The sequence below is a fragment of the Sorex fumeus genome, unplaced genomic scaffold, assembly GCF_029834395.1.
Source record: "Sorex fumeus unplaced genomic scaffold, SorFum_2.1 ptg000025l, whole genome shotgun sequence".
Lineage (NCBI taxonomy): Eukaryota > Metazoa > Chordata > Mammalia > Eulipotyphla > Soricidae > Sorex > Sorex fumeus.
In genome coordinates, this window is record NW_026606082.1 from 1,043,995 (window position 1) to 1,068,619 (window position 24,625).

The following is a 24,625-nucleotide window of genomic DNA, read 5'->3' on the forward strand; positions in this document are numbered from 1 at the left end:
CACACACGCGTCTCTGGGGCGGCCCAGGCCTCCTCTGCCGACAAGGGGACAGGTCCAATCACAGGAGGGGCGAGCTTCCTGGTTTCCCATAAATACACAGTATTTGTAAACTAGTATTAAGGCACTCAATTGTAGAACAGGACCGTGGAGGGAGGTGGGGTGGGGGAGACGTGGCCGCGGGAGTGATGCCGGGGTGGTCTGATTAGCAGCGTGCACAGATGCACACACTCTGTCGCGGCGCAGGTGACTGGCCAGACCCAGGGTGGGGGTGGCAGCACCTGTCTCCTGGGTCTCCTGGGCAGATCAGGTCTGCGAGGGGGCAGGGGCGGGGGGAGGGCTGGCTGTGGCGTATCCTGCCCCCCCCCCCCCCCACCTCTGTGGTCATGACTAAACGAAGCGGCACAGCTTCCCACAAAGTGATCCGGGGAGCAGGGGGACGGGGGGGGGGGGTCACTGGCCTTTGGGGTGTGGCAGAGTGGGGGACAGAACTGGCTGGTCCTACAGAGGCTTGGACTCTGGCAACCCTGGCTTGCCCACGGGGAGTGGGTGTGCGTGCATGGGGGTGGGGACAGGCTTCAGAAGGGCCTGGAATGCTCCCTGGCTGGAGTGGGCAGGAGTGGAGCAGGGTGGGGGGGTCAGGCCCGCTGGCCAGGGTGAGCCCTAGGGAGTCACCCGCATTGGGACAAGCCACAGAGCAGACAGGGGAGCAGTGCTCTTCTCCCCCCTCCTGACTGCCCCCCCCCAACTCTGCCCAGCAGCCCCAGACACCTGGAGCCCTCAGTTCACCGCACCCCCCGCCCAGCAGCCCCTCTGCCCCACAGACTGTCAGTGGGGGAAGGGGAAGGCAGGCGGCACAGGACACCAGCAGAAGCCCCCGCACCGGGACCGTGCTGGGCTCAGGAGGGGCTCTCGCCCCCGCACGAGCCCCCCATCATGGCCTCTCCCCAGGGCCTCAGGTGCAGGAGCCTGGCAGGCTGCGGAACAGAAGACTCATTGTCAAGCTGGCACCGGTTAGGGTGGCAGCGGCAACATCAAACTGCCATTTTTCATGGGCCCCGGTCTCGGGGGAGAGCCTGTTTCCTCTCCTCAGAGTCAGAAGCTTCCTGGCTGACGTGCCAACTGTGTGTGAGCCACGGAGGAAGGCGGTCCACGGCAGGGCCTCCTTCCACCCTGCACTGGGCCGAGGAGACCCAACGCTCTCTGGATGCCCATTTTCAAGTATCTGTCACTTTCCCAGCCTGTGGCCACCAAACCTTAACAGCCCTCCTGGACCTACGAAGGGCTCCACCACGTGACATCTGATGGGCAGAAACTACTTGGGATCCGTTTCTGGGGCACCGCTTGTGTTGGCTGAGGCAGCAGGGTAACCTGCCTGAGGCTTCAGGAATAAGTGGACCCACACCTTTTAAGGGGACTTCAGTCAGCGGTGGCAGGAAAACAGGTTTCTGGAAAGTAAAATAACGAATATTTGAAAAAGCACGAGGTCCTGGAGAAGACCGCGTGTCTCTGCAGTACTTCCCTCCGGCTGAGCCGTGGACCACCTCTTCCTAGAGAGCAGAGTGAGGGTGTGTGTGTGGGGGGTCCTCGCCACAGGAGGGTTCCCTCAACAGGAGGCCCAGGGGCAGTCCGATGTCCCTTCTCAACGCGGAAACCGCGCCAAGCTGGGAGTGAAACGAGCGGCGTCTTTCACCCAGAGCATTTACCCTCCGGTCCTGCTGACCACAGAAACGGGGAGGCCCTGCCCGCGTCACGGATGCGGCCCACAGACCTGTCCTGAGGGGCCTGGAAGAACCAGGGAGGAGCAGGAGGCGGGGCTCCCGGCACAGGAAAGGATGACAGTGAACACCGAGAGGCTCCCACCGTGCATTTCTCCCGCTGCGGCTGCTGCAAGGGGCCCGAAAGCCGGCCTGGGAAGAGGCCTCCTCCCCCTGCCCAGGAGCTGGGGGACACACTCCTGGCAGGACCCCACCCCCGTGAACAGACAACCACTGACGCCCTAAACCTATGCTCTCTCCCCGCCTGCCTTGGCCAACCAAATGGGCTGTGACGCAAACCTCCCATTAGCTACGACGGAGCACAGGCCTCATGTTCTCCCACCAACCGGGTGCGAGGCACAGACACAGGGCTTGCCTGCACACCTTGGATGGTCCGATGGATGGACAGATGGACGGACGGATGGGTAGGCGAACAGATGGTGAGATGGACAAACGGGCAGACAGACGGGTGAACGAGTGGGCAAGTGAACAGATGGATGGGCAAAGACTCTCACAGCACTGGCCTCGAGCAGCACAGAGCCGGTGGCGCCCAGTGTCACACTTCCACACAGGACTCCAGTGGTCGGGCAGCTTAAAGTCTTAACACTTTTTGGGGGTCTGACCCCCCCAAATTGTTTTTGGAAAAGCCTTTTCTGACAGCATTATTCCCTGGAATGCGCCTTGGTCATTACTGTTCGTGAAGAAAAAAAACACATGGCAAGAGCAGAGGTAGGACTTCTATTGTCTGGGAGAGCGCGCACGTCTGTGTGTGTGTGTGTGTGTGTGTGTGTGCGCGCGCGCGTGCGTGTGCGCGCACGTGGGCTGCACTGTACTTGCGCCCCCGAGCAGAGGACACGGTGCCACTGCTTTCTTGCCCAGAGTGAGGGGCGCTTCTGGCCCCTGTGCCCACCGGTGAGCACTCTTCTCGACAACTCACATGGCGGGTGTGGAAGTGGCACGGCCGCGTGGTCTCTATGTGGTCTCCGGCTCGAGCTGCGGAGTCTCGCTCCTGCTCCTCCTCCTCTTCTCTCTGGCAAGAAGCAGGCTGTCAGGAGAGCAGCCCCGAGGTGCGGGGGTGAGAGGCATCCTGATGTGAGGGTCCACAGGGACCCCGGGTGGGATGGACGTGGGGGGCTGCGGGTCAGCTTTCGCTCGCCTGTGAGGGGGGACTGTGCAAGTTTCTGGACCTGTCGACTTTCCCCGCCGGTGTCGTGGCGGGGGTGGCCAGGGGCCCGTGGGGGAAGGGGCAGCGGACGAGCGTGGCATCCTGGGAGTCGGCCAGGGTGGACGCGTCGGCCTCGCTGGACAGGTCCTCGGTGGAGAAGTTGAGGCTCCCGAGCTTGGCGAGGGAGTGCGAGCGCTTGAGCGGGGAGGAGACGGTGAGGCCGGCCAGCCGCAGGCGCGTCTCGATCTCCTGCGCGCGCTGCTTCACCAGCCCGGGCCGGCCGCGCACGCTGTGCAGGCTGTCGCTGCTGGAGCTCCGCGTCAGGTTGGAGCTCAGCGAGGACGAGGTGGGCGTGTAGCAGACGGTCTTCAGGAAGTCTCGGGAGAAGTGGCTGCTGTGGTCCAGGCGGCAGAGCTGCAGAGGGGGGCTCTTCAGGGAGGTGCCCTCGGTGAGGGCCGGGCCAGGCCCCACCGCCTCGCCCTCGTCAATGTCGGGCGGAGCCAGGTCCTCCGCCGCCGCGTCCTCCTCGGGGATGCTGGCGCCCAGCCTGCTGTCCCTGCGGGCGCCGGGCTCCGCGGGGACGCCCTGCAGCCTCTCCAGCTCTTTGGTGTGCTTGCGGACCAAGCCGGCCTTCTGCAGCTGGATGATGGACTCCTGGTGCTGCATCAGGTAGCTGCTGGCGCTCGGCTTCTCCGCCTCCTTCCGGAACAGCAGCCGCAGGTCCTTGGCCGGCTTCGGGTCCCTCCTGGGAGACGCATCCTCCTTCGCCGCTTCCAGACCGGGAGGGCTCTTGGTAAGGGTACACTTGGGCAAGACTTTCTGGGAGTCTCTGGAAGGTTCCGAAAGGCCAGCAGTGACCGGGAGCTCCAGGGTGCCCCCGGCCCCGCCCACACCCGGTCTCCATGAGTCCGCAGGGAGCAGCGGGGGCATTTCGGGGGAGCCCAGCGGTGGGGACCTGCTGGCCGCGGGAGCCATGGGTGACGATGTGAGGTGGGGCAGGAAGGTGGGCTGCGTGCAGATGGCGGGGGCCCCAGGGTTCTGGCCCTGCTCCCCCGAGGCCTCAGGGGCTCTGCTGGCGGCTGGGTACATGCATTCTGCGCAGGACTTGTAGGAAGGCTTCACTTTGTGAAGGATCCCGAAAATAGCGTCGTGCTGAAAGGGACAAGAACACAGAGAGCACGCAGGAATGAGCCCCAGCGGCCGCCACCGGGGAGGACTCCAGAGAGGAGCCCCCGCCCCGGCCCGCCCCCACCACAGGAGATGGAAGGCTGGAGAGACTCAGCCGCAGGGCCAGAGCGGGCAGGAGGGGGCCCCTGCCGTTCCCCCACCTCTGCCCCTCTGCCAGCCGCCCCGCATGGCCCTCCCCTGAGCTCTGCCCCAAATGTGACAGGAGAAAAGAGAGAAGTGCTGCAAGCGTGCGAGGCCACTCTGCCTTTCGGGAAGTGGCCACGATACTGCCCCTTTCCACAAAGACAGCGCTTGTGGCTCGAAGGCAGACCGGACCCCACCCGCTGCTTCCCACCTGGCACAAGCTGACATGGCCCCAAAGAGCCATCCAGTGGCGGCCAGGACAAGCGAGGTAGCAACGGGGTGACGGTATAGCACAGAGTCACAGACCCAGAGGGGTGCACACCGCGAAGGGGCCGGGCTGGAGGGAGTTTAACAGAAAACAAGAAGCCGGCACGACAGGACAGCGGGGAGGGGGCTGGCCTTCCATGTGGTCAACTTGGGTTTGATCCCCAGCACCCCAAATAGTTTCCCAATCCCCACCAGGAGTGTTCCCTGAGCACAGAGCTGGGAGTAAGCCCTGAACATTGCCAGGGGTGGCCCTAAAAGCAATTCCCTCCCTGCCACCTCCAACCCCTCCCTCAACCCCCCCAGAAAAACGAACATGTTTCCAGTCTTCTCTGAGGAAAATGACTATAGCTTCTGGTCACTCAAGGTCTAAGCCAACGCCCTGCGCCTCTCTCCAGGCCCCTCTGGACCACCTCCAGCAGGCACCAGGATGACGGAGGGCAGAGACCAGCCCAGAGCAGCAGCGAGGGAATTCAGGGCCGTCACCTTCCGGTTCAGAGGTGTCTGGCCGCGAGAATCCTTGCCTAGATTTAGAAAATGTTTGGGGCAAAGGGCTGATGCTCTGAGCTCCTCCCGCCCAGCGAGGGGTGTGTCCCCAGCCCCCCACCCCGTCAGAGATTAATCCCCTCCTGTGTGGCTGACTGAAGTCCCGAGGAAAGCAGCCAGTGGCCAGTGCAGGATTTCCTGAAGGGTCAGGGGCCCGTGGTCATGCATGTGTGTATACATGTGTGCACAGGGTGTGGGAATGGTGTGAACAGCGACACACACACACACACACACACACACATACACACACACGATCTCCCACAAATCTGGATCCCTGGGGCTGGCACCTGGTGGTATGGCTCGAGCTCAGGGCCCAGAACGTTCTGAGGCACTCAGCGTTCCTCACGCCGAGCTGCTGGCTCCCACATCCTGACGGTGCATGTGGCATGACAGGAGGCGTGCATAGGCCACGGCTGGTGGCAGGCCCAAGACCGCTGCATCAATGCTCCTGTTTGGGGAGTGCCCCTCGCCCACTGGAGGGATGGGTGTGAGAAGTGCCGGGTCGGGGGGGGGTGCCCTCATCCCCCCCGAGGAAAGGCTTCCTTAGGACGTGCAGGCAGCTGTGGGCACTGAGGGAGGAGGGGCGCCGACCCAGGGGCTCAGGGCATCTCTGTGCCAGCTCCTCGTCCCGGCTCCTATGCCCCCCTGCGCCCCCCTCCTCACTGCTGCACACCTCAGATGGAGTGACAGCTCTGAGAGTTGGGGTACGCGCATAGGGCGCGCGGCAGGAAGCTCCCTGTTGGGGGTCTGTGTGGCAGCAGCAGAGCTGGGGCCAATCACCAGAGCCCCCCGGAAACCAGCCTCCAGGAGAAGGAAAAGGTCGGGGCTGGAGAGGGACGATTTTCTGAGCAGGTCCGGGGCCGGCAACAGCCTGTTGTGAACGGGGTAGTGCTCAGGCCCCTGGGGTTCAGGCTTCACTCTGGGGTCACATCGGGATACCCGATAACCCTGAGGAATGGCCGCCAAACCACAAACAGCCCTGTCACCTCCCAAGGCATGTGAGAAGACGACCACGGATCTGGGCTTTGTTCCAAGACAACCCCGGGTGTGAGGGAAAGCGCAGGGCCAGGGAGGTGGGCTGGCTGGCTGCGGGGGTGCACAAGCAGGGTGAGGGGCATGGGGGGGTTGTTTTAAAAAATATTTCTTTTGGGTTCTTAGGCAATATCCAGGGATGCTCAGGACTTCCTCCTGTTTCTGCACTCAGGGATCACTCCTGGCAGACTCAGGGGACCAGAGGGGGTACCAGGGATGGAACCCAAGTCAGTCACATGGGAGGCCGGTGCCCTCCCTGCTGTGTTCTTTCTCCAGTGGGGCTGTCCTGAGTGTTAGGTGAGGAGGGAGGCTGGCACGCCTTCCTGGAATAGGAACATGGTGCACGTGGTGTGTGTGTGTGTGTGTGTGTGTGCGCGTGTGTGCACGTGGGTGTGTGCGTGCGCGTGTGTTGGGGTGACCCCAGTCCCAGTGTCCTGACAGTCCCCTGTACCCCACAAGACGGCACTTGGAAATAAACCCACTGGTCGCAGCAGGTGGGGCTACGCGAGGGGGCAGAGAGACACGGCAGCAGAGTGGGGTGTGCTGCCCCCCACCCCGCCATCCCCAGACATCTACCTCGAAGTCCTCCGGGCAGCTCCTCTTGCTGTTGTTGTTATTGAGGTTCTCCCGGTCGAGCAAGCTGGGGTCGGGTGGAGCGGGGGCCCAGCGCCACTTCCCGGCTCCCGGGGCCTCCTCCCGCTCCATCTCCTCCGCCAGGGGTAAGGAGCCTCTCTGGGCTTTGGGGCTCCCGAACTCGAGTCTCCTCTTCACGTCCCGGTCAGAGGAGCTGGGCCCCTGCTGGGGATGTCTGGCCGGCCGAGGCACCTCGGCCGCGTCCTCCCATGCCGTGTCCCTCTCCAGACGGGCCAGCGGGACGGCGCTGCCTTGCTCCTCGCCTGGGGAGCGCGGGAGGGGGTCCGAGAGCCGTCGGAAACAGCAGGGGTGACTGGCCGCTCCGGGGAGCCCGGGCTGGGGGGCAGTGTCCAAGCAGAGCAGCCGCGGTGGTTCCAGGGCGCTGTCCAGGGTGCCGGGGCCTGCGTGTCCAGGCCCCGCGGGGCCGTCCCCGGGCAGCTGGGGACAGTGCTCGGGCTGTGGGCGCCACAGCTTGTTGTGCCGTTGCTTGCTGGGGGAGGAAGGCAGAGGAGGGTCACTGGGCACTGGGGCAGAGTGAGCCTGCAAGGCACAGTCCCAGGACTAGGGTTGGGGTGGGGGCCATCGGGCCTCCCTCTATTCACTGCCCTGAGACGGTGTGAGGACATGGGCCGCCGGCACCCGGGAGAAGCCTTCAAGGACTTCCTGCCACGTGAAGTGATGATGTGGTAGCTACGGGAAAGCAAGTGCAGACGGGGGCGGGGGGCAGCGGGGGGAGCCCGCGGGATGTCGGAGTCTGCCTCAGCCGTGAACCCGGCCCCGGAGCCGCATGTCCTCCACGCAGACCCTCCCCACGGCTGCACAAAGTGTACCCCCGTGCGGCCAGGAGACAGGCAGAGCCCTGCGCCATGCTGGAACAGTCTCAGCAAACCTAAGTCTCACTTAGGTCAGAGAGAGCACAGCTCGGCCTTTCGATTTAAACAGCAGCTAGAGAAGCCAGGGAGATCGTTCACAGGACAGAAGCGCATGCGGGGAATGCGTGAGGCCCCAAGTTCAGTCCCCAGCAAAGCATGACCCAGGCCCTGCTTGGGGGCCCCACTGAAATTCACCAAGCAGCTGCCAGGGCTGGAGAGAGAATACAGGGGGTAAGGCACTTGCCTTGCTTGGGGCTGATGGTGATTCGATCCCTATCACCAAGCACTGCCAGGAGTGGCCCCTGAGCTCCAGCTGGGAAGGGTGCCTGGGGACCTCGGGGGGTGGCCAAACCACACCCCCTACCCACACCACGGTAAGTGAACAAAAAGTCGCGATGTGCCACTTCCCGCCAAGCACCCGCAGGGCTGAGCTGCCAGGACGTGCCTGTCCCTCTCTCGGTGATGTTGTCAGGTGGGAGTGCACGTGAAGGCGGAGGCTCGCAGGGTGCCCAGCTTCTGGGTCTCCCTCTGCATCCGCAGCGGGCCCTGGGACGGGGCTCAGCACCACACAAAGCCCAGGAGACAGACATTCGTGTGTTCAGGCCCCACCTGGGATTAGAAGTCTGGCACCTCGCCCTCTGGGAGTGTAAGGGCTTTTTCATTTTTGTTTGTGAGCCACACCCAGCAGTGCTCAGGGGCCATTCCCAGCGGGGCTCGGGAGGACCATATGGGAAACCGGGGATGGAGCCTGGGTCAGCTGCGTCCGAGGCAAGTACCCACCCACTGTGCTATGTCTCTGGCCCCACAGGGGCACACTAGCTTTATGTGTGTGCGCCAACAAAATCAACACAGCTCCTGAGGTGGGGAGGGAGGCGGGGTGGGAGAAACAGAAAGGAGAGGAGAGAGAGAGAGAGAGAGAGAGAGAGAGAGAGAGAGAGAGAGAGAGAGGAGAGAGGAGAGAGGGAGAAAGGAGAGTGAGGAGAGAGGGGGGAGACATGAGAGAGAGAGAGAGACAGAGACAGACAGAGACAGAGACAGACAGAGACAGACAGAAGAGAGGAGAGAGACCGCGCCTTGGAGGCCGCTCCCAGGCCCCCGTCCAGCCCGCCCTCCTGTCCGGCAGCGCCCACCTGGCATCCAAGATGCCCTCATACTCCGACAGCTGCCTCATGAAGCCGGCGTTGGGCCGCGTGATGCTGCGCTTCTGCTTCACGTAGCTGTACGCCTTCTCCAGAGGCCAGCCGAACTCCTTCATGGCGTAGGCGATGACCGTGGAGGCCGAGCGGCTCACCCCCATCTTGCAATGGACCAGGCACTTGGAATGGTTCCTCCTGTGGGGCGGGGAGACAGCACAGCGGGCAGGTGTCTGTCTTGCCTGCCACAGACCCGGGTTCGACCCTCAGCAGCCCACATGGTCCCCAGAGCCCGCCCCCAAACAACAAGAGTAAACAACAACGGTGCAACCTGCCTGAAGAGCCTCACCCTCGGGCTCTTGGCTAGTGAGGCGGGTCGTTGTACAGCCCTGCCCTCGCTCCAGGAAAACTCCTCGGCAACATCGGTTGGTGACCCTGGAGCTGTCCATGGGCACAAACGATGCCAGGGCAGGCGAGGAGAATAAGACCCCCATGCAGGAAGCACCCACACAGCACAAAGGGCGGTTGTGGAGGCCACGGGGCCTCTCCCGCAGCAGAGCTGGCCACGGGGCTCCCGGAGGGAAAGAAACAGGGTCACCCAACCTCTAGTGCCGAGGCGCCCAGGAAAGGAGACCCCAGCGACAGCAGGGCGGAGGAGCTGCACCTGGCCCAGAGGCCCAGCGGGTGTGGGGCAGGGAGAGCAAGGCTGGGCAGAGCCCCTGGAAGGGCACATTGGCCCTCTGGGGAAGAGGAGGGAGGGCACGAAGGGGCGGCACCTGGAGGCCGTTCCTGCCCGTATCAGCCCAGGCAGCGGCTTGCAGCGCACAGTCACGCCCGAAGCAGCCAGGAGCAGGCTCACTTCCCACCCCTCGCCCACGCTGAAAGCTGGACCCTTTCTGGGCCGGAGTGACAGTACAGATAGAAAGGTGTTTGCCTCGCAGGTGACCAACCTGGGTTCGATCCCCAGCCTCCCACAGGGTTCCCCGAGCACTGCCAGGAGTGACCCCTTAGCATCGCTGCGTGCGAACCACCCCCACCTCCCAAACTGAAACGAAACGGAAGACTGGCCCCCTTCTCTGCACCCCCGCCCCCTTGTGCGAACGTTAGAAAGAGAAAGCAGGATGAGGATGAGTGTGTGGGAGCCAGCGACCAGCCCCACCGCACTCCGGCAGGAAAGCGGCTCTTGTGGGTGAAGAGGGCAGATGCCCATGGGGAGGCCGCCACCGATGACCGCCCCTTGGCTCAGCACCTCTCTACAGGCCGGGAGCCCCAACAGCCTCTTGGGGTCCGACCTTGGTCTGGAATGAGTGCGGAGCACGAAGCTGGGGTCAGACAGTCGCACTCAAAGAGCTCACTCGGGCTCCCCACCCAGGAGAGCAACAGCTCTGCCCTTGTGGTTCTGGGTCTAAGCCGGGCCACCACGGTCCCCAGGGACCTCTGTCCCTCCACACTGCTCCCCCTACCCCGCCCCTGCTCACGCTTACTTGGCTTTGTTGATGAAGTGGTATGCCTCGTTCCAGTGGGCAAGAAGGTCTGTTGTTTCTTCATCATACACGCGGATGTTATGGTAGGCGAACAGGCCCGGGAAAAAATTATCAATCTCTCTAGTGACATTTAAAATGTAATCAACACTGCAATGAGATTAAAAAAAGAAAAAAGAAAAGAACAAATCTGAAGAATCTGAAGGAGAAAATATCTGAAACAAAGTAACTAAAAACTGCATAGAGAAAAAACCTGAAAATACACATTAATAAAGGACAGATGTTTACGGTGGGACTTTCCATTTTTCTCAAACAGAATTTTTTGAGGTATTTTCCTAAAAGTCCTCTACACAATGACAGTGTTATATGTGTATACGTATGTGTATACCTTTAAATAGGAAAAACTTGAAAACTCAGCACTGTTCTATAATATCAACCCTGGAGAGTAGATATACACATCACTTAAGTGAATTTTCAAAATCTCTTAAAGTTTCAAAATTCGTAACTGCAATATGTAGAGGCTTAAAATCTACGCCTATATAATAACAAAACAGAATCTAACTGTTCACTATTTATATCCTTGGGAATTTCCTTAAACCCTCGTTGAAGCAATGCAGGCTATAAATAAATACTGAGAGGGCCAACTATCCCAAGCTCTGAAGTTTTCTAAACTTAATATATTCCTGGAGGACCAAAACATTAGGGGTAAGAAAACATCTCCAGTAGAGTTCAGAAGAGAATTACTTTATAAGTGCTTTTCAAAACTACTTGAAAAAATTATTCCCAACAAGAGAGAAAGCATGAGACAGTTATCACCTTATACTTTAAGAGTATTTTTTCATTGCGAGAACGCACCTTAACCAGTGGTTCCAAAGATATATTTTAAGACTTGTTTAGTCTTGAGTTTCAAACGCAGTAATTCAAGAATGTCTCTAGGTCAGACCCACTGAACAGCGATTTTTGTGGCTGTGTTATTTAAAAGCAAAAATGTCCAGACATCTGTTCTGGAAGGTCTAGATCTAAACATCTGCCAGCCCAGTTCCCGCCACTAAACCTTTCTCAGGCTAAGCGAGGTGGTCAGGTGTTTCTGGCCAGCCTGGAGGACTGAGCGGCAAACTCCCTGCAGGCCCGCCGCCAGAACCAGCAGTGCTCTGGGGAGTGCGGCTGGGGCCCACCCAGTTGGCACGTGTCCACGTGGACACTCTTGGCAGCTCAGCCGGGCAGCGGGGGCAACGGGAGGGGACCATGACCTGTACCGCTGGAGTGTGACTCAGAATCATTCTCCCTGACACCTGGGGTCACAGGAAACCCAGAAGGATGCTCAGACCTGGGAGTCACTCAGCGGATGTGCAACGCTGTCCGGGTTTGGCTATGTCCCTCAGCTGGGTGGCTCGGGGGTAGGATGGGGTTCCTAAGGCTGCCTGGAAGACAGGGGAAGACACGGGGAGCAGACTCACCCTGAGCCCTGCAGTTCCTCCAGATTGGACGCATTCCATTCAGAGCCCTAGGGGACAGATCACACAGACCTCTGTGAGTGTCACATCTCAGCCTCTGCTGCTGTGGGATCCCCCAGGAACCCTGCCCTGAGCGGGCCGCCTGAGTCCAGGGCCCTCGACCTCAGAGAACAGAAACTGCAACCCAGCGTCAAAGAAGGGGCCAGGCCCAGGCTGACCTTGGGAGACTGACTAGGCTCCCCCTGCAAACTCTTCCCTGCTCGGGTTCCGCTCAAGTGAGCTCCTGGCCCGAGCGGCAGCGAGCTCCGAGCTGCCCAACAGGAAGATGCTTTCAGGCTCATACTCCTCACAGGGGACATCAATGACCTTTTGTTTCTGGGAGATATTCTGGCAATATCCTCACGCTCTACTCTGGTTTCTGCCCTGGCCATATTTTGCATATGGAAAGCTTGGTTCTGGCACCGAATGGTCCCCTTCCCTCCACCCACCCAGCACTGCCCGATGTGGTTGGTTCCAAAACCAAGAGATGGATCCAAATGATGAAACCATTAAGATCAAACTTTTTGAGGGCATTTAATGAAAATACATAACATTTGAAGGAAAATATGAACTGTACAAACACACTGCACGCAGGATGGGAGTCTCATGGGGAGGGTGCTTGCCTTGCATGTGGCCAATGTAGGTTTGATCCTCAGCACCCCACATGCTTTCCTGAACACTGTCAGAAGTCTGTCCCCAGAGATATACTGCATGTTTATTTCTTTTCACTTATTTGTTGGGAAGCTGTATGTTGAAAGAAAGAAGGGGAAGGAGTTGGAGAGAGGGCATGGGGGTACAGACATAGCTGATCTGGGTTCGGTCCCCGATAATACATTTGGTCCCCCTGGTACTGCCAGGAGGCATGTCTGAGCACAGAGCCGGGAATAAGCCCTGAGCACAGCCAAGTATGCTCCACAAGCCCCCTTCCCTTCAAAAGAAAAAGAGGTAAAGGTAAAGGTAAAGGCCCTCCGTTGATCGTCGATTTGCTCGAGCGGGCCCAGTAACGTCTCCATTGGAGACTTTGTTGTTACTGTGTCTGGCATATCGAATACTCTCGGTAGCTTGCCGGGCTCTCCGAGAGGGGCGGAGGAATCGAACTCGGGTCGGCCATGTTGGCCGCGTGTAAGGCGAACGCCCTACCCGCTGTGCTATCGCTCCAGCCCTAAAAGAAAAAGAAAATAAATAAAAAGGACAAAGGAATATACCAAAATGTAACAGTGGTGACATAACCATGATGTCTGGATCTGTGAAAGTAGAATCTCCTATTTTCTTCTTTAGACTAATGTTACCTCCAAACTTCCTGTGACAACTCTTAATTGGATATTTAAAAACAAAAAACAAAAAAAAAAACCACACTATTAGAGAAAAACAAACCATTTCTGAGCAAGCAAAGAGGATGGGAAGGAACCAGACGTGCAAAGCCACAGTCGTAACCGTGGCTCTGCCCTGGGAAGCGCAAATGACACAGTATTGTCACAAAGAGCTGCTCAGTGTCCCAGGAAGCTCCTTCCTCCTTGGAGGGCACCAGGGTCCTCAGGTGCAGGGGGGCTGGGGGACCCCCCGCAGGGATTGAGGGAGGCTAGCAATGTGTGGGTCTTCACACTCAGGAGAGGCTCAATCATAAAAATTCCTTTAGTATCTCTCATGGAAAAAGTGACCTCAAGCACCAAACCACACTGACAAAAACAATGTGAGCTCTGAGAAGGCTGTTACCACCCCCTAGTGGAGGGCCTGCCAGGGACAAAATCGGGGTGAAACCTGGCACTCAGGGCTCCCCGAGGGTTCAGGACAGGCTTCCTCTCAACACGGGGGAGGCTGATAAAGGAAAACACAGCAAGCAGAGATTTGGGGGGAGAGGAGTGGGGCATGGGTGACTCCAGACGTGGTCAGGGATCACTCCTGGGGCCCGGGGGACCATAAGCAGTGCTGGGGGTCAAAGTGGGGCCGAGTGTCTGGTGTACGCAAGGCAAGTGCCTTAACGCTTGTACCATTCCTCTCGTCCTCAATATGCATTTTATGATTTCTTTTTTTGCCATATCCTGCTGTGTTTAGGACTGACTCCTGGCTCTGTGCTCAGGGATCACTCCTGAAGGGACTCAGGGAATTGTATGGGGTGCTGAGGCGTGAATCTGCGTTGTCTGGATGCAAGGCCAGGAATAAGTCCTGAGCTCTCACCTCCCACCCAAGAAAACACCCCCCCCAAAAAAAAGAAAGAAAAAGAAAAGAATCCGAGGGAGATGGAGGGAAAGGAGCTCTACAGAGCCCCCACGGCAACCCAGGGAGAGCTGCCCTTCAGCTCTCCTCTGGGTCTCAGCCAGATAATACATTTGGTATTATCAGATGTATTACCAAATACTCCTCTTCCTGGGCCTCAGACTCAGTCCCGGGGCCGGGAGCACAGGCTCCCTTGGGTATGTGGGATTTGAGCACCCCCGCCTCCCAAGCCACTTGGTGGCAACTGTGTGAAGTGATGGCAGCGGGAGAGGCAGGGGAGCATCTGGAAAGGAGCACCTGCCGACCAAGGGCAAGAGCTTTCAAACAGCCAGAGCATGCGGCCTTGCCTGCGAGCACCAGAGGGCCACGATGAGAAGGGTGCGGGAGGGGATGGGGGTGTCTGTAAGGAGTCAGGGTCAAGTCCCCTGCCATCCGAGTGCTTCCCTTCTGCGACCTGCTTGTGGCTGGCCTGGGGCCTGCCACTCCCCTGTCTCCCCCCTCCCCACCACCCACCCCACAACCTGAGCCTGTGGCTGCGCTTACGAGATAAAGGTGGTCAAAGATGAGGGAAGGCTTGTCCATCTGGCCCAGGATGAGGAGCATCTCGTTGTCGATGAATTCCTTGAACTCCTTCAGGTTGCAGTTCATCTGTTTCTCCAGCTCATTCCGGATCTGCAGGGCAGGGGACGTCAGGGGAAGGGGTCAGACCAGAGCAGCTGGCTTACTTCCCAAGGAGTGCAGCCACAGGACAAACCACTTCCCAGAAGTTTTCTCGGGGAGAACACGGGTGTGGCCGGAGGCCGTGGCCTTAGGTGTGACTGTGGGAAATTTAGTGTTTCCAGAAAAGCAACTGATTCCCATGGGACCATCCCCACCGAGTTGAGAGCACAAACACAATTTCACAACATGCTACTGAGTACATCCCGCCCAAAACCTTCACTACAACTGTTTTTGTTTATTTATTTATTTGTTTGGTTTTTGGGCTACACCTGGCAATGCTCAGGGGTTACTTCTGGCTCTGCACTTAGAACTCACTCCTGGCGGTACTCAGGGGACCCTATGGGATGGCGGGGAATCAAGCCTGGGTGAGCTATGTGCAAGGCAAACGCCTTACCTGCTGTACTGTGTCTCAGCACCTACAATTAGTTTCTTATCTTGCTTTTGAAAGGTACCATCCTATGAATTCCCTCCTCCAAAATTCCGGGCATCCTAAGCAATGCTCAGGGATCCTGAGGGCCACCTAGTGATGCTTGCCCGCCTGGAGAGAACCCAGTGCTGGGATGGCCAGTAATACGAGGATGCTTGGGCCCCCTCAGCGCTGGGGATCAAAACTTGGGAGCCTGAACATATGAAATAGGTGCCCTGGATGTCTGACCTCTCTTCCTACCCGGCTCTAGTCTTAATTTTTTAGAGAATAGTACAGTGGATAAGGCACTTGCCTTGTCTGTCACCAATCCAGATTTAATCCCCAGCACTGTAATTGGTCCCCCAAGCAGTTAGGAATGATCCCTGAGCCCAGAATCAGGCATAAGCTCTGAGTGCTGCTGGAATCTCCTCCCTCCCCCCTTCCAACCCATCAAAAAATACACAAGTAACAATCATCACCACCCCAGGGCAGATGGAAGATGGTTCAGGGTCACCCCACTGGAATGTGGAAGAAATCAGGTTTGCGACATCGCCAAGCGAATGAACTGAAGGTGCCTTAGGCCAGAGGGGGCTTAGAACAATCTGCAGGATCCCCGGGGTTCTCAGGAAGGGCCTCAGAGCTGGTCAAGAAGGGTCCTGCGGTTGGACTCCCAGGTCTGAGGCCACGTGCCACGTGAAGGCCGCCGACAGGGAAGCACTTGCTCACCTCTTTGGAAGTGACGTTCTCGAGGTCCTGGCTCATCATGATGCTTCGTAGTTTGGCTCTGATGAGGTGCTCAGTCCTTTCCCCTTCGGTTGGCCTGGGAATGAAGGAGTTTTAGGGAAGAAAGGAAGACTGGAGGCCGGAGGGTCAAAGTCTGCCAGATCTCAGACGCTTATGGTGCGGGAAGCCAGTTCAGAGGACAGGTGTGACGGGCAGGGGAGAGTGACAGGTGCAGTAGGCAGATGCGCTGGGGCATGTCGCCGGCTCACGCCTTTGGAGTAAGTTTCCCAGTGGCAGCTATAGGCCCCTGCAGCCTGCCTGGGTCTCCGCCCTGGATGGCACTGTGACCTGTGACCTCCTGCCGGGACCTTCCTGACCTGGACTCAGCAACTGTGGGCTTCCCATGGCTTCCCTCCAGGGCAACTCTCCCTGTCTGATCCCCCCAGGCCACTCGCTTCCCCATCAGCCCTCATGACCACTCCATGGCTTCTGGCCCTCTCCTCACTCTAGCTGCCCCCTCTGCCCTTGGCCCCCTTAAGATGCTGTGACCCAGGGTCCTAATGAGGGTCCTAACCGAGAGGAGGGGGAGCTCCTTCCTTCCGAGGAGAGAGACTGGAACCAAGTGTGACCTCCAGCCTGTGACCCTCCCTGCTGCCTCTGTCTGTGTCCGGAGAAGCAGCCGCACTGGTGACGTCTCTGCACTGGCAGGGGATGGCCCGCCTGAGCACTGAGCACAGCCAGAGAGGTGGCCTGCGGACCGCCCGCGACTCTGAGACTCGGGTAGAAGTCAGGGACCTGCTCCCCCAGGAAGGCGCTCCTGGCTGAATCTGTGCATGATTTTACAAGGGAGATGAGGGCGGGGTGCCGGAGAGGGGGAGGGCCCCCCTCGAGCTGTGGCAGCCAGGGCGCTGCTGGCCTTGCTTACTTGTCCACAAACAGGGCTGGAGAGTCGGGCCGCGTGGACTCCAGGTCCTGCATGGCGTTCCACTCATTGATGCAGCTCTGGTCGGAGCCGATGCAGCTCTCGTAGTAGGTGGCCCAGAGGAGCGCCACGCCTCCGGGGAAGTAGTTGTGTCTCCGAGCCACTTCGCAGGCCTTGTGCAGGACCTGCAGCGCTGACCTGGGCGAGGGGGGTGGGCAGGGTCAGCAGGAAGCTCCAGGAACCCGGCTCCAAAGCACCGGCAGGTGACTCCGAAAGGACAGAATGATCCCCAGTTACAATCCCCAGGCACTAATGTATTCCGTCTCTCCTGGGGCTCGGGCACCAGCGCAGTCGGTGTCTCCGGAAGGACAGAATGATCCCCAGTTCCGCCCACGGAAACAGAACAACCGCTGAAGTCTCCCCTGGACCCCAGTCATTCCATGGCCTGTGAGTGAGCCCCCCAGGAGGAAAGATTTCCTTCTGAGGTCGGGGCGCCCCTGGACGCGGCCAGGACATAAAGCCCTGCTGGAAGGCAAGTCTCGAGAGCACAGCACGGCAGACTGCAGACTGCGGCCCCTCACATTCCCCCAGTCCCCTTCAGTGTTCCAGGACCTTTCTAGGGAGAAGCTTGCATTTCCTAAGGAAAACAGTCCTTGCATGCAGGGGGGTGGGGGACAGAGAGCGCGGGAGGGATGGAGGGAGGACAGATGACCCAGGGACACTCAGAAAAATCCGAAGCATCCAGAGAGTTATGATTCCGCCATTTCCTCCTAAATGACCCTGAGCTGAGGGCAGTGCAAGGCACAACGGAGGCGAAGACCCAGCGCAGCGTGAACTTGGGGCCCCACTGTTGGCGGGACTGCCTGTCCCAAAGAGCTGGGGTCAGGGATCCCAAGAGTCAGGTCTTGAAACTCGGGGTGGGAGGAGCCACCCAGAAGCCCTCCCAGATTGCTCCCGACTGCTGGTGCTGCCCGCTGGGTCAGGGAGGTCTGTATAGGCTTTTGACACACAACACATGGCTGCCAGACTTGGAGCAGCTCCGGATGGCTCACATCCAGCCCTCTCCTGCAGCCCCGCACCTCACGAGCCCCTTCTTCCTCCCAGTGAGGGCACAGATGTGTCCCGTCTCTCCTAGGGCTCGGGCCCCAGCACAGTGCACTGCTCTCCAGAGAAGGCACGCGAGACCCACAGGGCCGGAAGGGGGCCCTGGGACGCCACTGCTGCACTGGCACAAATCAGAACTATGACAGACACCACTTCTTAGCACTCGTCAAAGGACCGCTGTGAGGAAAAACAACACCACAGCTTGGGACCCAGAAGAGGACTCAGCTTCCCGACAGAAGTCGGTGGGGTGGTTCCCCAGGTGGTTCTCAAGGGAGAAAGATCTAGAAATCCCGTAGGATCACAGAATCCTACTTTGAGGCAAACACCCCAAAGAAAGGCAGGCGGGACTCAAACAGAGAGGCTGGACCCCAAAGCTCACAGCAACTCAATTCTGTACCAGCCCCAAAGGAGATGCCCACCTGCGTGCCCATCAAAGGGGCATGTCCACCAGTGGAAATGGGTGCAGCAGCAAGTGGGGTGACCCATTCTGGGTGTGAAGATCTTCTGCAAGGGGAGAGCGTGGGCTTGGCTCTAGAAGATTCCACTAATGGATTAGGTGCCAATATACCTGGCACAGCTCTAGAAACGGTCCACTTTCTACCCTCTGTTATTCACCACACATGGGAAGAATCTGAGTGAGTGTCAAGGCTGGTGCGGGGGTGGGGCGGGAGTGGGGGCTTCGAGTCATGGTCTGTCCACTGGGGAAATGCCCAAGCTGACAGTCCCTAAGTCACACTTACCACATGGCCTGCACTGAGACGGGCTTGAAGACATGCATCCTTCCTGCCGTGCTGACGCTGAAGCCACTGGGGAGAAAAGCAGAGACAGACGACCCTCTGGGTGAGGCCAGCTTGCTCCCCAGGTCCCCGGGAGATGCCAGGAGCAGGCCCCTGGGGGACCCCGGGACAATCGTCTGAGACAAGGGCAGAAGCAAAGTCATGACGGGCTCCACAGGGCTGGAGAGACAGGACAGGAGTCAGGGCGCCTGCCTTGCACACAGCTGACCTGGTGTGATTGGAACCCCGGCACCCCATATGGTTCTACTAAGCCCTGTCAGGAGTGATCCCTGAGCACAGAGCCAGGAATAAGGTGTGAGTAGCGCTATCCCATCCTGCCTCCAAAAAAGAGACATGCCTGATCTGGAAGAGTTTTTTTTGGGGGGGTGGGGGTGGAGGGGTGCAGTGGGGTGCAGTACCAGCTGAAATCAGGGACTCATATGTGGAAGGGTACACTCTGCGGAAAACCCCATTCCCAGGCCCCAGAAGACTGTTTCCAGCTCAGCCATGCGAGCTGTACCTGGAAGCTCAGCAAAGCGTGTGAGACAGGCAGTGTCTAAGGGACAGTCCACCTGCCGCCCAGCCCCTACACCCATCCAAGAGGCAGCCGACTTTTTCCCGTGTGATTCTAGTGGAGGAACAATATCCTATTCTGCTCCTTCCACTCACCAAATACCCACTGTCTCCCCTCCACCCCCCAAGGAACACAGGAGCTCAATGGGTCTTAGACCTATCTGTCAGCCCCGTCCCTCCGCCCTGTCCATCCCTTGGCCACTGTCCATCTCTCAGCCCCTCTCCTTAAGTCCCTGTCCATCCCTCAGTCTTAAACCCTCAGTGCCCTGTCCCATTACCCCTCTGTCCATCTCCCAGCCCTGGTCCACAGGCCCAGGCCTCTTCCTCTGCCCCAAAGTGGCCTTAGAAACTCTGTGGGCAGTTGGTTGCAGGCCTCTCCTGCACCTGCACGCACGGTGGGCCCCTGCCCAGTGGCCTCCCTCTCCGGAGCAGTGCCAGGAGCGCAGGCAGAATATATCCCACTGCCATGGCAGAAAGCCGGCTTCTGGCTGCACAGGCATGCCACAGATGGGCCCGGAGACCCAGTCCTGCCCCCACCCCCTGCTCCTGCGGCCACTTCACCCAGGGTGCCACGCTCCCCAAGGCCCCGCATCCCCGTGGCATGGCTCACCCGTCGCCGTCGAGGTGGATCTTGGTGTCGCTCCACAGCCGCAGAACCATGCCGATGGTGCAGCTCTTACTGCGGACGGGAGAGAAGGGACCTGGAGCGAGGGCCACGGAGCTCCCCGTGGGCAACCCCAGCCCCCAGTCCCGGGTGAGGGGGGTGGGGAGTGCCTGTCCCAGAAGCAGAGCTCATTTCTGGGCCCGTTTCTGCACCTCTGCTCAGCTGCTGTGTTTGGATTAAAAATGTCTACTTATACATATGGTTTTGTTGCTGGATATGGGTACCCAAGTTCTCACACACCTGGGGTGAGCTCTACTGCTGAGTCAGGTCTGGAGCCGACAGACATAAAAATCAGATAGTTAACAAAGATTTGAAAATCAGCTGAGTGGGAGGGCTGGCCGGGGAGATGACTCAAAGGACCGGGGCGCAGGCTTTGCATGTTAGAGTTCCTCCCCGCACCCCCCTCCCCCCGCACCCCCACCCCCTCCAGCGGGATCCTCAGCTCTAGTTCCCAAGCTCTGCTAGGAGCAACCCCCAAGCACCAAGATGGGAGTAGCTTGGAGCAGCACCAGGTATGGCCAAAAACAACCCCTAACAAAAAAAGCACACAACCAAAACCCCAAACCCAAACCCAGTCTCCTGGGGCATAGATCCGCATAGCCACGTGGCAGAGGATTTACCCTGCGCATGTGGTTCAGTCTCTAGGAACTGCAAACCCTCTGCCATCCCCGTCCATAAAACTCCTTCATCTGCTTGTTTGGCCCATCCCAACCTGATCCCTAGTGCCTGCAGGCTGGACCTGCTGGGAACAGGCAAGGGACCCGTTTAGCAGAGTCCCTGGATTCTGGTGAGGCACCCAGAGGGAGCATTTTCAGAAGAGTTGCCTGTGGAGCCCCCTGTGCCTGGGCAGGGGCCGGCTCCGCCACTCTCCGGGGGTCCTGAGGACATCCCCCCCTCAACATCCAGACCTGAGCCCTGCGGTTCAAGGGGCAGCTTCCTCCGAGCTCAGGTCCCCAGACTCTCACTTCCTGTTCCTGTCTGTGCAAGGGCTGTACTCAGCAAAGTCTCGGCCCCCCTGCAGTCCTACCCATTCTTGAACGGCTAATTCTGTCTCCTGGGGAGAACCACAAATTAGTATTTATGGAAGTTCCCCAAGCTCTTCGGCCAGAGCTGAAGAGGCACAGAAGCGGCTGACACGGGTATGTGCGGGCATGGGGTGGCAGTGCGGGGAGGCGGGGGCGCGGAAGACTCATCCCCTTTCCAGCACCTGGGACAGGTGGTAGGGGTCAAGCCTGGCACCATCTGATGGGAACAAGGGGCATGCCCTAGCCCACCCTTCACAGGGAGAGGGAGAGCCTGGGGAGGGCAGCCCGTGGGGCACGTGGACACGGTGCGAGCCTGGAACAGCTGTTCTTCCTGCACAGTGAGGGCATCCTGGGGGCTGACAGAGGCGAGGAGGAGGGAGCTGGGCCTAGCTCAGTGGGCAGGGGAGGAGGAGCACATGGCCCCAGGCCACCCCAGGGTATGTGGAGGGTTCTGGAACACGGGGATAGGGAAGACAGCTGTGCGTGTCCGCAGAGCAGCTGTGCAGGGATATCCTGGGAAGACTCAGGGCACTAGATAGAGCCCACAGTCCCTCACCACTGGGGACAGCCCCCAGGCTCACTCCCAGACCAAGGAAACAAGAGCCAAAGACTGGCTATCCCCCTAGGCTTCTGGAGAGGACAGGGCTGGTCTGGTGCTAGGTAGCATGGGGGGTGCGAGTGGGGGGCTACAGCCCCCACCCCCCAAACACGCGGGAGGAGGGCACAGCTGCATCCAACCAACACAGTGGCCCTTGCTCTGGAGCCCCTAGGCCCAAGATGCCAACCACAGGACACCAGCAGGAGTGGCTAAGGGTCCCGGGCTCAGGGTGGGGGCTGGGCCTCTGTGGAAGCGTGAGGACCCAGGAGGGGGGACCCTGCGGGAACTGGAGCCAGGGCCGCAGGGAGGCGAGGTCGGGCCATGGGTGGGAAGGAGCATGGGGGGCTCTCCACTGAGCTGGAAAGGAACAAACTTGGGGGCCTGCAGTCGAGGCTCCACCCCAGGGGGAGTGTGTAGGGGAGTGGGGGAAGGGCTCCGTGCTGGGGTGAGGAGAGTGCTGCCCAGGGCCCACCATGGTCTCCACCCAATTCAACATTTGCAACTGATGTGCTGTAACAGTGGTCCCAAGGTGGCGTGGGCAGAGCAGGGCAGCGGGAGCCAACCATGGTTGCCTCTGGCTCACAGCCACACCAGCAAGAACCCAGGGACGGGGTTCTGCTTGTGCCAAGAGCAGGTGTTCTCGGGGGCTTCTCTGGACCTCCAGTCCCCAGCTAGGTCATGCTGCAGTTCCTTCCTGACCCAGACTCCTTCCCTCTGGCCCAGCCCAGAGCAGGGTGAGTCTTCCTCTCACTCCCCGGGGACTCCTGCACGGGCCCTGGGAACAAGCAGGGGTGCAGCCGTGTTGGGGAGACCCGCCACCCTGTGCCTGCAGGCTGTGGTTCGGGGGGGGCCACGGCTCTCCCCACTATGCTTCTAGGTCAGAGGTGGGGACCGTGCACTGCTGATGGATGGGCCTCCAGCCCCGACAGGGACAGGACAGTACAGAGTGGATGGGCTGGGCCTCCTGCCTCGACACAGGGACAGGACAGTGCAGAATGGACAGGCTGGGCCTGCTGCCCGAGATGGGGCCTGTCTGCTCAATGACAGCATGGACGAATGGAACACAAGTTCAGGGGTCCACATTATAGAGCGTGCAATGGTCTCATGGGTCCACCAGCAGTCAGTGGGCTGCCCTCATTCCACACGCACCAGGGTCTGGGACACACACGCCTGGCCTCCCATCACCAGGAAAGCCCAGACCTCTGTAACCTGAGCAAGGGCCCACAGGCAAGGGCTGGGCAGGCCAGGATGAGGCTGCCGGAAGAGACTTGGCGAGACTCCTGTTAATCACCTGCACTCACTCTATGCACAGTCTTGTCCAGTGCTCCCTGCCTCATGGGGGTTGGCTCCTGCCTGTGCTTGGGGGTACATGTTTAATGACAGAACTATCACCTCTTTCAGGGAGCCCTCCAGGCTGCGTACCTCCCCCACAGTACCCCACCCACACTAGTGTGAAGCTTCCCCATCCTCTGGGTGACCTCTGTGCCGAATACAGAGACTAGAGCACGGCCAGAAGAGCCTGGTCCACAGGCATAGAAATGTCCTGTCTTCTTGTCTGTAGGGCTCTCTCGTCAGGCACCCCCGCCCCTGCCACATCCCGGCAGCAGGACTCACCTCTCCTTGCTGGAGAAGTCGACGCCCAGCAGGATGCTCTCCTCCGTGTCCTGGCGCCCGCTGCTGTCCACCACCACCATGTACCGCACACGCTCTGCCCAGGCGCTCTCCAAGCGCACAGCCTGCAGCACAGACATGCGGTCACCAGGTCCCTTGCCCAGGGCGGCCCCTCCATGCCCGAGGCCCAGACCTGTGCTTCCCCACCTCCCTCTTCCTCTCTCCACCGTGTCCGCTGCAAACCTCTCGGGCCGTGCTAGAGGTCACCAGGGCGACTAACCCTGGTGGTGCTTGGGCATCAGACTCGGAGGTGTGGACAGGACAGGTCTTTGCTGCAGCCCTCCAAGCCGTCTCCTCAACCTCTACCAGGAAAGGTTTCTCCAGGGTTGTTATTTATTTATTTATTCTGGTCACACCTGGCGATACTCAGGGCTTACTTCTGGCTCTGCACTCAGGAATCACTCCTGGCGGTGCTCAGGGGACCATATGGGGTGCTAGAACTTGGGTCGGCTGCATGCAACGCAAATGCCCTCCCCGCTGTGCTATGATGACAGCCTTGAGGGTAGGAGTCAAGTCCTGCTCTATCTCCAGAGGCAGGGCCTGGCTCAGAGGAGCCCAGAGTGGTCGGATGGAAAACGTTCACTATCCAGAGGCTGAAGATTCCCACTGGGCACAGCCATCAAGACCTGCTGTATCTTCTCTCTGGGGTTTCTGCACACGGAGGAAGAGACCTGGCCCTGGTGTGTGAGCACTGGGAGAGTCTGTCAGAAGGCAGAGTTACCGCTCCTGCACGTCAGGATCAAACATTCAAACGAGCTACTTTTTTGTTTGCTTTCTGGTGGTGCTCAGGGATTACTCCTGGTTCTGTGCTCTGGGAACAGACCTGGTGGGGCTTGGGGGACCCATATGGGATGTCGGGGACTGAACCCAGGTTGGCTGCATGCCAGGCAAATGGGTCTGCTGTATTATCACTCCAGCACCCAAGGTTGCTACTTTGATCTCCTCTTACCAGCTTGATTTTATCTTCACAGCGCAGGAGGTTGATCATCACTTGAAGATGCTGAGGCAAATCACCTGTGGGAGAAAAAAAGAGTGGAAAGGTCACCTGCCGGAAAGGTCACCTGCCGGCTCCTGAGAGGAAGGCTGGGAGGCCCATGTGGCTCCAGCCTGTTTCTCCCACTCCACGTTCAAGAATGTGAGGCGAGGATGAGCGAGATGGAGCTGGCTGCCACCGTTTTGAAAACGGTATTTTCCAGAAAATTTCCAACTTTCTTTATCTTTTCTCCTGGTTTTGGGTCTCACCTGGCGGTGCTCAGTTGATCACAGTGGGTGCCCTGGATTCAAAATTAGGGCCATGGCAGCTGCAAGTTGTCTTCAAGGAACATGCCTTCCCTCTAGCCTTGCAACTTCCTATTTTAACACACACTTAAAAAAGGACCTCTCCCCATAACCATGCCACCGGACTCCGTGCAGGGCTGTTTTCACTCAGGGCTCCCCAGAGGGGGGCAGGTGACAGCACTCCCCACCCCAAGGGACCCGGCCTCGGTAGTCGACCTCCACCAGCCAACTGCCACCACACTGCAGTCGCTTTCCGGACCCTCAGGC

At 59.3% G+C, this 24,625-nt stretch overlaps 1 protein-coding gene across 1 annotated transcript in view; it reads right to left on the reverse strand.

The window, feature by feature from the left end:
* Positions 1-896: 896 nt before the first annotated feature.
* SSH1 (slingshot protein phosphatase 1) overlaps positions 897-24,625 on the reverse strand; it is a 56,896-nt gene continuing 33,167 nt past the window's right edge. Inside the window, exons 4-17 of the mRNA XM_056114466.1 lie at positions 24,030-24,094; positions 23,024-23,145; positions 19,733-19,801; positions 18,514-18,579; positions 16,673-16,867; positions 15,751-15,844; positions 14,442-14,570; positions 11,649-11,695; positions 10,195-10,341; positions 8,708-8,908; positions 6,649-7,195; positions 2,911-4,071; positions 2,692-2,799; positions 897-974 (exon numbers count right to left, since the gene is read on the reverse strand). Of these exons, the coding sequence (XP_055970441.1) occupies positions 897-974; positions 2,692-2,799; positions 2,911-4,071; positions 6,649-7,195; positions 8,708-8,908; positions 10,195-10,341; positions 11,649-11,695; positions 14,442-14,570; positions 15,751-15,844; positions 16,673-16,867; positions 18,514-18,579; positions 19,733-19,801; positions 23,024-23,145; positions 24,030-24,094 (3,029 nt within the window). The remainder of the gene's footprint in view (positions 975-2,691; positions 2,800-2,910; positions 4,072-6,648; positions 7,196-8,707; positions 8,909-10,194; positions 10,342-11,648; positions 11,696-14,441; positions 14,571-15,750; positions 15,845-16,672; positions 16,868-18,513; positions 18,580-19,732; positions 19,802-23,023; positions 23,146-24,029; positions 24,095-24,625) is intronic.